Genomic DNA, 12946 nt, shown 5'->3' with positions numbered 1-12946 from the left:
AAGATTCAAGCTCCCTAAATTCACACTTCTCCTATATTATGACTCATTGTTTCTGTCCTATCCATATTTTCCTGAGAGAATTGGGGCTTGGGGACCCCACTTAAATATGCTGATAACTCTGGCAACGGCAGTTACTGTGAGTAATCTGACCCCAGGAGCGTTACGTTTTCAACCAGCATCTATAAAATTGTGGCAGACCGACTTGTTCACTTGCAAGTGGGGAAAAGCTCAGGCCTTTCAGAGTTTTTGACAGTCACCCTCTGAGATTCTTATTGTGGGGTCCATGGAGGAGCCATAGGAGACTCTGAAAGGAGTCTGTAATTAAAGTCAAGTCACCTGCTATATGCGGTGAGAGAAAAGAACAGGGCCTGACTGCTTTGGGCTGTGGCTTTGATTGTGGATGTGGGCTCAGATAGCTGTGATTCAGGATACAGACAGACAGACAGAAAAAAAACTAATGACAAGTATGGTAAGGTGTGCAATGAGCTGCCGTTTTTTTAATGCAAAATAACAAAAAGGAATTTTTGCATATGTTTGCAACAAAAAGAATACAAATAGGCACAGATATTTACAGAAGATATAGAGAAAGAAGAAGCCTCAGCTCTTTCTTTTGCCTTTATTCAGCAAATTATGAAGTGCAAAAAGATAAAAAGAAGACATTATAGTCCGTGTTTGATGGAGAGCTATTCGGAGAGCAGCACAGGGTTCTATTTTTGGCCTTGACCTGTTTTGTAATTTTATCAAAGACGTAGACAAAGGTGTAGAAGGCTGTCTTATCCGGTCTGTAGATGACACAAATTTGGAGGGCTAATGAGAGAGAGGTAAGAATCGAGACTCAGAATGTTCACCTGGCTTGGCATGCAGGGCAGAGACCAAGAAAATGAAATTTTACAGAGGTGTTAAGACTCAAGTTTGTGCTAAAAGAAATCAATTGTGTAAGTTTTCACAGGCATCCTAGTGATTCATGAAAAAAAAAAAAAAGAGCTGGGGTTAATGTCAATCTCAGCGTAACAGACAACAATGCAGAACACTGGCTAAAACATGAATGTGGCTCTGATCTGTATCACTAAGATGTGGCTTCCAGGCCAGGAAGGGAGCAGCCCCAAAGCACTTGGACAGGACAGTTGCTGACCAGGGAATTGTATTCATTTGGTGTCATCTTCAACATCTAAAGGGATGTTGAAAAATTAAGTGGGGGCAAGTAGGATGATGCAGGCTTGTAAATGGCTGGGACATAGAGTGTGAAGGAGCAAAACCCATTGGGAGATATTTGACTGTCTTTGCATTTGCTGTTTTGACAGCTTCAGGTGTTTGTGAACCACCTGTCGAAGACAGTGGCATCACAAAATAGAAAGAGGCTGGATTCCCCAGTCACTTCCTGGATGAGAGGTGCTCAGGAAGAGTTTCCCAACCTACATCAGATTATGGCATGAGCATACATCTCTTTGTTGAGGTACTTATATTTGGAGGTTTATTTGTTATTGCAGCCTAATTAAGCCTACCTTAACTAATGTATCTCTCTTAGCCTCATTTTCTACATTGGTACAATGAGGATAATAACATCTACTTCATGAGATTCCTTTGAGCTTCAAATAAGATGATGACACAATAATCATAATAGAAGGCTTCCTACTTCCTTAGACATCCTTCTCTTTTTAAATTTTTATTTATTTATTTATTTATTTATTTATTTATTTTTGTAGCGATAGGGTCTAACTATGTTGCCCAGACTGGTCTCAAACTCCTGAGCTCAACTGATCCTCCCTCCTTGGCCCCCCAAAGTGCTGGGGTTACAGGCATGAGCCACCACACCCAGCCCTCTTCTTGTGCTGGTTCCTTTGTGAAAGTTCTGCTGTTGGAAGTGCTCCAGGACCCTACCCTCACCTGTTCTCTCCTTCCGCAGGAAACGTCATGCAAATTCATGTCTATATACTATCCATATGCTGATGACTGATCCAAGTTCTATATCGAGATTGAGACCCCTACTATCTATTCAAGAGGAGATGCTGAATATTCACTTAGACATGAGTTTAGCACTCAGGACAGATACAGGACAGTTATCAACTGACAAGAGTTTTCTCTTGATTCTCCTCCACCAGATCTGATCCTCACTCACCTCACTTTCTCAATCCTTTTCTAATTCAATAAATGACACCACTATCCACTCAGTTGTTTAGGCAAAAAACCCAGCAGTCATCCTTGAACTCACCAGGGCAGATGGACCATGCTTTTCCAAGGAAGGTCCCCTGAGAGTGGTGTTTGTAGCCAAAGAGACATGTGTGGGAAAGTAGAGAAGCTCATCAACTTTAAACATTAAAAAATAGCACCTAAAATTAAAAGGGGGGAGAGGGGTAAAAAATGTAAATTTGTGGAGTAAAAGAAGCAATGTCAAATTTCTGTTACAAGAAAACTTGTTTCTGTGTTTTCCATGTAGATGGTGTTTGAGTGTTAAATCATTGTGAGACTTAGATTCCCATTGTATACATTTAGTTTGTACACATTTGCATACCGTTGAATAGTTTTTTGTGTATGTATCTCTTCCAGAAAGAATTGCTGAATGGCCAAATTGGCCCAGAAATGGTCCTGTCTGGCAGATCCTCCATTCTCAGTATGAGGTTGCCAGGGACCTGAGACGCAGTCCTCCACTTGGTGGCAGTGTGTGGTGGGACACCAAAAAAGGGTCACTAAATCCATTGCCTTCTCTCCGCTTCCAGTAAACGTGGGATTGTAGAGGGTTTTGAGGGTAGAGTCCTGGAGCACTTAAACAGCAGAACTTTCACAAAGGAAAGTTCTGGGCTTTCCTTTGGGCTTGTGGGCTGAGCGCAGTGGCTCATGCCTATGTTGATAGGAATCGCAACCAGATTTGTTTTATATCACTTTAAAAATGTATACAATGGACGCTAAGTACCACAATGGTTTGATAGCTGAAAACCATCTACATAAAAAATACAAGTTCTTTTTTAACACTTGGAAATTTGGCACTTTCACTTCTCAAATTCACATTTTCACCCCCATTTTATCCCAGATGAGATTTCTTAAAGTTAACATTTAAAATTGATTAGCTTTTCATACTTTTCTACAGCAAAGATTAAGCCTATGCATTTAAATGCATTTTAGTGACCTTAAGGCTTTACTTTTTGTTCCCAGATTGAGTAATTATTACAATTATTATTCTTATCCAATTACTTGTTTCCTTGGTGCTGACAGAAAGATTAATTTAAATAAAATACCCTGCCGGGTAGTATCTGCTTTTCAGTTTCCAGTGAAGTCCAGAGGAGTGCCTGAAGGGGCTTCCGGGAAGGGGTCTTCTGATGAATCAGCCGATGTGCCACCCCAACTTGACAGAAGACCCCCTTGTCAGCAGTTTGAAAGGTGTATACCATGCTTGCACATGTGTGATGGTTCATTTTTAAAATTTAAATAGTTGCTAAGGATATAATTTCCAAAGTACTGTTTAATAGTATAAGAAAGAAAATTGTTCCCAAACTGTCTGTGGCAGAACTTTTTCGCATGATGTCATTTGTAACCCCTTCCATGAAGTAATTATGATTCCTGATAAAATGCTTGAGTAATTTCCGGATAGACTGTAATGGGATTAAGAACTGCTGAGAAGTCAGGGTCTCCACTCAGCTATCTTAAACCATGTCAACCAGTCTTGAGCTGTTCTTCTGTTGTGGTGCCATTTCTTTTTTTTCTGTTTGTGTCTCTTCCAAAAAAGAATCACTGAATTGGCTGGCTTGCTGGGAGCCTCTTCTTTTGAGGCCAGTCTGAAATAGAATTCTGACACATGCTAATAACAAGTTTGTCTGACAAGTTATTTTAAGAATTCACATTTTAAAAATAAATTTGTTACATCATTTTAAAATGATACCCATTAGAATTGAAATACCATAGTGGCATGATACTCAATACCCTACATGAAAAATATAGCAGTTACTTTTTGACACTTGGACATTTTACATTTTTTTATTTTCTCCTCAAATTCATAATTCTGCCTCTCATTTTATCCTAATATGATACTTCTTACAACTAAATGTACAACTTACAATTTCTTAAAATTGATTTACCTCGGAATCTTCTATAGCAAATCTATAAATTTTTGTGACCATAAGGCTTTTTGTGTTCCTGAGTTGAGTATACAGTTACCATTACCCAACTCATAAAAATGCACAAATATATTACAATTTTGACAAATAATTATTAAGTATAAAATTTAAATTTTATTGGAAATAAACCTCTTAAAAGAGATGGGACTAGTTTATTCCCTCTCCCCTCTATCCCCAGGAAGACACATACCCATAAATAAAAACTACATAATGCTAGAAAGTGAGTCTATTCTTGTTTTATATCTTTATGGATATAAGCTCTGAGGAGGGCTGTTCATATAACAACTACATGAGACTGGAAACAGTTTTGTTATAGTGACATTATTCAACTCTTTGAATATCTGGTATATTCAAAAATCACATTTAAAAAATCTATCGGCTGTCTTCACTAGAAACTCTTTCAACTTTGTTGAAAGTAAAGAATTGGAAAAGCAGTTTCCAAAAGGATTTGCTCCCCAGTCATTACGGTCCAATATAGTCCCAGGATTTCAAATAATGCCTTTTGGTAACCCAAGAATTCTAACACTCCAGGGCCATGCCCAGTGATGTGTAGGTAAATTTACTCTCTTGGGAAAAAAGAAAAAGGCAAAGAAAAGAAAGCCCTGCTTTATAGCTTTTTTTCGTTTACATGGTGTAAAGGCTTCTACCACAGGCAATTTCTTTTTTTCTTTTTTCTTTTTTTTTGAGTCCAAGTCTTGCTCTGTCACCCAGGCTGGAGTGCAATGGCACGAACTTGGCTCACTACAATCTCTGCCTCCCGGGTTCAAACAATTCTGCCTCAGTCTCCCGAGTAGCTGGGATTACAGGCGCCCACCATCACATCCTGCTAATTTTTGTATTTTTTAGTAGAGACAGGGTTTCACCATGTTGGCCAGGCTGGTCTCAAACTCTTGGCCTCACGATCTGCCTGCCTTGGCCTCCCAAAGTGTTGGGATTACAGGCATGAGCTACTGCGCCCGGCCACCACGGCCAATTTCAAGCCGCTAACCTGACCTCACTGACACACGCTTGGAAAGACAGGTGCACAGTCAGCTCTCAGGGCCAGTATGAGGCACTCACTACTGCAGGGCATCACAGTTAGGTTCAGACAGAGGGAGGAGTGTGCCCCTCTTCTGAGAAGTGTGACAGATGATTGTGAAAGGGTAAAGTGTGGAGAGTTGGTCTGATCTCAGGGGTGTGCTCACGGAAATTGGTTTTTGAAAGAGTACCCATAGGTGTTGAGAACATTGATTCTTCTAAACATCCCATGCCTGGGTACTCCTTGGGAAGGCTGTGCCACCATGGTTCCATGTGCAGCAATTTGGAGGCTACCGATTCAAAGGATGGAGTATGGACCTTGGAGTCAGCCACACCAGGGCTCAAATCCTGTCTCCGTAATTTATGATGATTGAGAACTTGGGCATGTTTTTTCAACGTCTTGAGTCTCAGTTATCTCCCACAAAACACAAGAGGCCAATACCTACCTTGCAAGGTTTGTGAGCAAAAGGTAGTATGCATACGGTGTTGTATCCAGCAGGTGCTCAACAGATGAATGTTACTATCAGAGTCCTTTTAACTGAGTCTAATTGATGAGACTTGAAGGGTTGAGGATTTGGGTATCAGAACCTGAACCCAGTGAGAAACATCAGATCCCTTGCCACTTAGGGTTTACGTGCTCCAAAGCAAGTAGCTGCTTTGGTTCCATCTAAAAATGTTGACTTCAAAATAGAACTTTCAGCTTGTTTCCCTCCTCTTCATACACACTTCATCTTATAAAATGCAGAGGCTGGGATCTTTGGTCTATATGGAAGAACACACTCAACAGCAACAGTAGCTCTCCCAGGGAGTAGAACTCAAGACTGGTCTATCTTGGACCTAACCAGGAGGGTTATTACCAAGAAACAAGAGTCTCCTTCTAAGGTGGTTTCGCCTGTAAGGCAATCCCTTAGCCTGGTCCCTGAGGGCTTCATTAGAGTGGAGTCCTGGTGATTTTACTGGCTTGTTAAGAAGGCTTTTCAAAGTCTTGTGTAATGATGATGAATGGCAGGGCGAAATCATGTTAACACATTATAAACAATTCCAGGGCACAACCAGTATCTCACACTGTACTTTATTTTTCTTCACAATATTAACTAGACAGACAAGGAAAATTTAATGGCAATGTGACTTTTTCCAACAACACAAACAAAGTGCCATTATAGCTAATGGTGGCCAACTGGAGACTTACTTTACCTTAACCGCGTAAAGCATCCTTACCATATATTTTTGTGTGTACAGTGTTGCAGGAAATCAGCCACCCCTTAAAAGTATCAGTCTTAAAAAGAGCCATGGAAGGTAAAAGTATGAAAATCTTGATAACAAAGGTTTTCAATACAAAAACACTTATTGTATACTTATTTTTATTTAAAACAAAAAGAACCCCAGTAACTCAAAACAAAAGCAAACCTTGGTTGAAAACTTAAGAAGGTATAATAAACAAAACCAGCAAAAGAAAGCTTCCCCAAAAGAAATGCAATCCACTATCACTCTTGCAAATTCTACCTTGGAGGGAAAAACTTAATGAAATGAGCTACCTGGAGGGCCCACGGCAGATTTTCCAAAAGGTTTAGGTGCATGGAATTACTCAGTGTCTATACTACAGTCCTATTTATTAATAGTCTCAGAATTTTTTTGATTAAGCGAGCCTTTCCATCCTCCACCAGTGTTCCTGTCTTCTGTGCTGAGCTTGGTATGCAGAATAACCTTGTTGCTGATAGGATGTTGGCTTGAAGTTATTTTTCTCGGTCAGTCCAGATGAACCGGTACAGTACCATTCATGCTCCATCTGGTTTTCTTTGCATCCAGCGAGATGCATATTTCATGGTTGTCCAAGGTCATGGTTGTCCAAAGACATGGAACAGAATGATTCACTGGGTAAGACTAAAGGGCTTGTATTATCTCTTTCCAATTCAGTTTCACATTGCTTAATTTTATTAAAATTTTTTTCTGTATTCTACATAATAAACATTTAGAAACAGATGTCCCTACCAACCAGAAGGTTGTCATTAAATATCCTGTTAGTTAAAACTGCACATTTATTGTTTAAATACCCATTAGACATATCCAGCTTGAAATTTATACCATTGCACTGCCAAATGGAGCTGCACTTTGAGCCCTGCTGACGTCTCTGGAATCTAAATGTCGTACCACAAACTTCAAAATGTTTCTCATTTGTCACATAAGGTTCTTCGCAGAGGCATCACATCGACCCCAATACAGGTCCTTCATACCCCTAGTTCTGGTTATTCTGAAAACTTCCAACTCCCTGATCCAAACTTGGGAATGTTTTAGTCATTTAAAAATTCTTCCTCCTTTCCACCCCTCCAACAAATGTCCTTTGTCCCATAATAATTAAAAAAAAAAAAATCCCTGAAAGATCCAAATTGAATAACAATAAAGATCTGATTGGAACCTTCATAAGCTTGACAATGTAGAATTGTATTTCTTAAAAAGTGTGTAACCACATTTGTCTGGGCTGCAAAAGACACCACAGAATAAGATCAGAATAGAATTTCAACTGACTCCCTAATTTCCTTAGAATGGCTTGTATTTCAAGCCTTTCCTGTTTCTCTCTGATAGACAAGGTGTACATTACTAACTATAAGTGATAAGAACGTCTAAAAACAGCCACTGCCTTAAAAGTACAATTGGAATGAGAGTTTAAGTTCACATTTATAAATTATTTGTTTTAGGGTAAGTTTAATTACAAATAGACACTATTTGCAATTCTGTTCACTCAATAGATCCTGGAGGTGAAAGCTAGACATGTGTTGGAACTGTCCTAGTTACTTACATTTAATCTTGATTATTATAACTCTTCTCAATTTATACTCACTTCCTAATTTTTCCCACTGGGCCAGAGCTACATCTTTAGATGATAAGCATTTACTAATAAAACAAAGATCACATATAAATGGAAGGCCACATCTGAACACAGAGAGGTAAGTGAGCTGTGGAGAGAATGGTGGCTTCTTGTTTGAACTAAATCAAGGTGCTTCCTTAATTCTGTGACTTTAATCCAAATCTTAAGCCTGCCATGCCCCTGCAAAATCTTCAGAGATGACCCGATGGCCATAGACCCTGTCAGCTGTCGTTCCGGCCTTTCTTTCGGAGTATTTGTGCAGCAAGGGACTGGGAGGGCCGAGGAGGTTCTCGGATGTTCTTCTCCTTTTGGGGCTTTTTTTAGAGCCCTTGACCCCAATTTGGAAAGTGCGTATATTCTATTTAACTCTGACCCTGGCCAGTGTAAAGAGGAGTACATAAAGAGGACTGCTTTTTCATTCATAAAGAGCAGTTAAGATGCAGATGTGAATCTCTCTTCAGCACAAAATAGGGATGGTTTTCTGTTGCCCGACTGCAAAATAATTAGATATAATGAAAAAAAAAAAAGGAGAAAAAAATGACTAGTTGAGGCTTTTATATACATTCATTGCTTCTAACATGTTTTTAACAATAAGGAAAATGCAACATCAACTACTCTTAGAGCAAGTGCAGCCACAATACTGTACAGTTCTGGGGCCAGGCGGCTGGGTACATTTACTGTTAAACCAGGTCACAAAACTCCACAGCAAAAGGCAGCCAGCCAGCAATTAACCCCCATGACCTCTTAATATATATACATTTTTCAAATACTCTGTGAATCCCATTTGAACAACAATAAAAGACAAAAAAAAAAACAGGCTTTATATTAAAAACGTCCATATTCTTCATTGTTACTTCTAAAGCAGCTTGGAGGATCTTACCACGTGGAGCATACTGCAAACTGACTCCATTAAAATGGTTTTGGCAGGATAGCAGCACAGGATTGGATATTCCATATTCATCACTTTGACAATGTAAACCTTTCATAAAATAATATTTTGCTTAAAAATTAGAATCATTCAAAGGTCTGATCATTCTGTTCCCTGAGGCCCGCCGGGGAGGTCTGGCTTCATACCACAGGTTTCCTGCTTTCTTGGTGGAGCGTAAGCACCACTGCATTTCAGGAAGACCCTGAAGGACAGCCACAAGAAAGCCCCCACGGAAGGAGGGCAGGGCTCTGGGTGGGTCTGTGTTGAAACAGGCCACGTAAAGCAACTCTCTAAAGGTCAAACCACCATAGATTTTAATCCGCTGGTCATTCCCCATCTGGATTTTTAACTGAATGAATCTCAGGGGTTTAACCAAACATGCATGTAATCCTGAATAACATGAATTAAATGCGGAATTGCCCAGGGATGAATAAACCTTCAAGAAACAAGGTCAAAGGGACAACAGATATATCTGTCACAAAAAACAATTCTGTTGACATGGAAATGCACATGACTTGGTTGAAACAATGCTCCTCAGTGGCCAGTGACATCCAGGTTTTTCTTAGGTAGCTGAGACTCAGGGCTTCTCACCTTCTCAGAAATGCTTTTGAAGAATCAAGAGACAAAAATCCCAAACAGAAAATGATCACTTCTGCTCACAAATAGTGTATAGGCCATAACTAAATACAATTAAAAAAATAATAAACGCTGAGATGCATGTATTTTTTTAAAGCAGCTTTCGAAATATCAACCACAGCATTAAACACTGAACAGAGTACATTCGAAAGTTAATACAGATAAATGATATATAATGCAATAATGCCACAGAGTTATTCCATCAATGTCTCAAGGCTGATTCTAAACTGGAAGAAAAAAACACAACAAACACTTTCTAGTTTATTTGCTGACGATGTCACTTCTTTTGTTACTTCTTTATAGTTTCCCACCATTGATTGTTTTTAAGTGCCCCAGGATGTACAGATAATCCCCATATTCCACACCTGGAACTTTTTTTTTTTTCTGTCAGGTTTTCAAATAAAACCAAACTACAGTGACAAGATAATGTTTTACATGTAATTCCATAGACATAGGTCAATTAATCCATGACACCTTACTTCAATGCTTCCTTTAGGATTTAAGACCCTCTCCAAAGTCATTTAAAGCCTTGCTTTAAACTGCACAGGTGGGCCACAGCCACACAGCCAACGTGCCATGTGCTACGGCCAAAATGGGCCATGGCCGTTGCCTCTCCTCACGTTCCCAGCCTTCACCGTGTCCCTCTGCTAGGAAGGGCCCAGGGCCTCTGTTCCTTCTCTCTACAGTGATACATGTCTTAAGAAGGGTTGTGGCTCCCATGCTCCACGTGAAAATGGGCCTATCTGGAGGGCCCCAGGGCGACAGGCCCAGCCGCACCCCTCTATTGCTCTTTCTTGACAGTGGAATTCTGAGCTCCGTCAGCTTCCGGACATTCGGAGACGACACTGCCCTGTTGATCATCCCTGGAGGAGGCCAGGGAGGGCCCAGGCTCAGTTTCAGGACCAGGCCTCCAAGCTGGGACGCAGGCAGGTTCTGTGGACTTCGGTCTCCTAAAAGCAGGCACTTGTGGCGGCCTGATGCTCTGGGTAACTCTAGCCTTCCTGATGCTGAAGTCACCGAAATGTTTACTTCCTCAAGTTCCAGAGGATTATGTTCCTACTCAGACAGAGCCAGTATTGGGATTTGGGGGGTGCGTATCCAAAATATAAGAATATACACAATCAGGGCTTAAGGTACTGGATGATACTGTATAAATTGCTAAAATGCTTCTCGGCACAATTGGTAGCTTAAAAAAATACTTTCCTATGATTTAAGGGCATTTTTCCCATCGCTGTCCTTCGGTGTGGAAATCTCAGTGGGTACCAGGTCCATCTGAAGTTCCCAAATCTTTTCCTCCCACCAGGAATGCGTCATGTGAGTCATATGCAAAGAGTCTCTTCTTCAGACCAGGGAGGCATGGACTTCCCCCCAGGAACCCTCCCTCTGTTAATATCACAGCCCCCAGGGCAAAGACATACAAGTGAATGAGCACCTTCTTCCCAGCCTCCAGCAGCCAGAAAGCCAGCTTCCCCAACGATCAGGTCCTTTTTCCATACATCTGCTCTTCAAATGGTGAGTTAGTCTGGCCAACAACACAGAAAGCGAATCTGTGTTTACAGGCACAGCACATCCAGGTGGAGCCGCACGAAGCGGTGCTTGGCAATTAGTGGTCGGATTTCCAAAGACAGGAGTTTTGATGGGACTGTCTTAAATAAATAAATCTTTTTTTCTTAATAATGTAAAAAATAAACGATATTTCCCTTTGGCAGTAAATAGCTGATTCGACATTTTGCCTGAAAATTGTTTTGTGTGTGTGTGTGTGTGTCTGTCTGTGTGTGTGTATGTTTATATGTGTGTTATTTTTTCTTAAACAGCCTGCAGCTTTGTTTCATGGTACATCATTGACAATGCATATCATTTCTACTGCTTTAGTGAACCTTTTGCATATTTGTTTGGGGCAGGCGTGTTGACTTCACTTGTGGCCCAGATAGGCACCCAGGGTGATGCAAGCTCCCACCAGGGCCAAACTGAGCAGAGTCTTCAGAGACAGCCAGGAGAAATCAAACAGAGGCCGCATGCTGGGGCCGTACAGTTCCACAAAGGCGTCCTGCAGTTGGGGTAGAGGAGGAAAGAAAAAGAAAGAGTATTAGAAAGAGAGCAGAGAATGCCACCCCACAGAGAAAAAGGTATCCTGCCAGGGCAGCCTGGGCACCTTCAGAAGGGCGAGAGGGGAAAAGGCAAACGCTCTTTGGAGGCCATGATTCAGAAACCACTGTTTTCATTAATTCAAGACATATTTATTGAGAACCTATTTACATGCCAGGCATCTTAGAGATACAGCAGTGCATAAAATAGACTAAAAGTTCCTACTTCATGAAGCTTCCATCTAGTGGAACAGTATAGACAGCAATCAATATAATTTATCACATGGTGTAGGAGAGAGTGCTAAGGGCCGAGGAGAAAAACAGCAGAGGCAGTTAGAAAATATTAGAGGTTCTGCAGTTTTAGCTAGCACGCCCATCCACAAAAGTAATAAAATGTAGCAATGATGATGACTGTCACACTCCTTGATTGAGTGTTGACGTCTTATCAAATGTCTGACATACCAAACTTTTTTTTTTCTTTAAGAGCTAGAGTCTTGCTCTGTTGCCCAGGCTGCAGTGCAGTAGTGCAATCATGACCCACGGCAGTCTTGAACTGTTGGGCTCAAGAGCGATCCTCCTGCCTCTGCCTCCTGACTACCTAGGATTATAATGCTTGGCTAATTTTTAAAATTTTTTGTAGAGATGGGGTCTTACTATGCTTCCCAGGCTGGTCTTGAACTCCTGGGCTCCAGTGATTCTCCTGCCTCAGCCTCCCAAAGTTCTGGGATTAAAGTTGTGAGCTATCTCATCCAGCTAATTCTTTGTACCAATGTTACTAAGTTATTTTATTTGTTTCTGTCTGAAGATGAAAAAGCTGAGAATCACAGGGAATAAGAGACTTTTCTAACAAATGGCATAGCCAGGCTTTGAACCCAGATAGAAACCAGCACCCTTCTCTCTGCTGATGCCCTGGCATGGCTAACGGCAGCTCTGTGAGAGCATTTGGTCGACCGAGGGCTCAGTCGGTGGAGGGGCCAGGGCGGCCTCGACTGGTGCAGTGCCAGCCTCTAAGGTCAAGGTTCTCCCAGGGAAAGGGAGAGGGTTTCTCTTGGGGGTGGCTAGACTGAACGACCACACTCAAATTGTGGATCTCACAAGGCATGAGATCAGGGGTGTGTCACTGGACGTGCAGGTCCGAGAGACAAAGAGGGTGTCTCCCTTCCATTCCTGTCTCTCCATCTCAAGTCAGGTCTGTAGTGTTGTAGCAGAGTCCACTCTCTGGATCAGCTTGGATTGGGCAAATCACTGGTTGATCATTTCCTAGATTTGGGGGAGATTATGTTTCACATTTGGGTCCAATGAGTATTTGGAC

At 41.2% G+C, this 12946-nt stretch overlaps 1 protein-coding gene across 1 annotated transcript in view; it reads right to left on the bottom strand.

The window, feature by feature from the left end:
• Positions 1-6179: 6179 nt before the first annotated feature.
• The window catches only part of LOC105477002 (BCL2 apoptosis regulator), a 199489-nt gene continuing 192722 nt past the window's right edge, over positions 6180-12946 (bottom strand). Inside the window, exon 3 of the mRNA XM_011733305.2 lies at positions 6180-11597. Within this exon, the coding sequence (XP_011731607.1) occupies positions 11463-11597 (135 nt within the window). The 3' untranslated portion in view covers positions 6180-11462. The remainder of the gene's footprint in view (positions 11598-12946) is intronic.

This window comes from Macaca nemestrina, chromosome 19, assembly GCF_043159975.1.
Source record: "Macaca nemestrina isolate mMacNem1 chromosome 19, mMacNem.hap1, whole genome shotgun sequence".
Classification (NCBI taxonomy): domain Eukaryota; kingdom Metazoa; phylum Chordata; class Mammalia; order Primates; family Cercopithecidae; genus Macaca; species Macaca nemestrina.
Note: the sequence above shows the minus strand (reverse complement) of the source record. Positions and strands in the feature narration are given on the sequence as shown.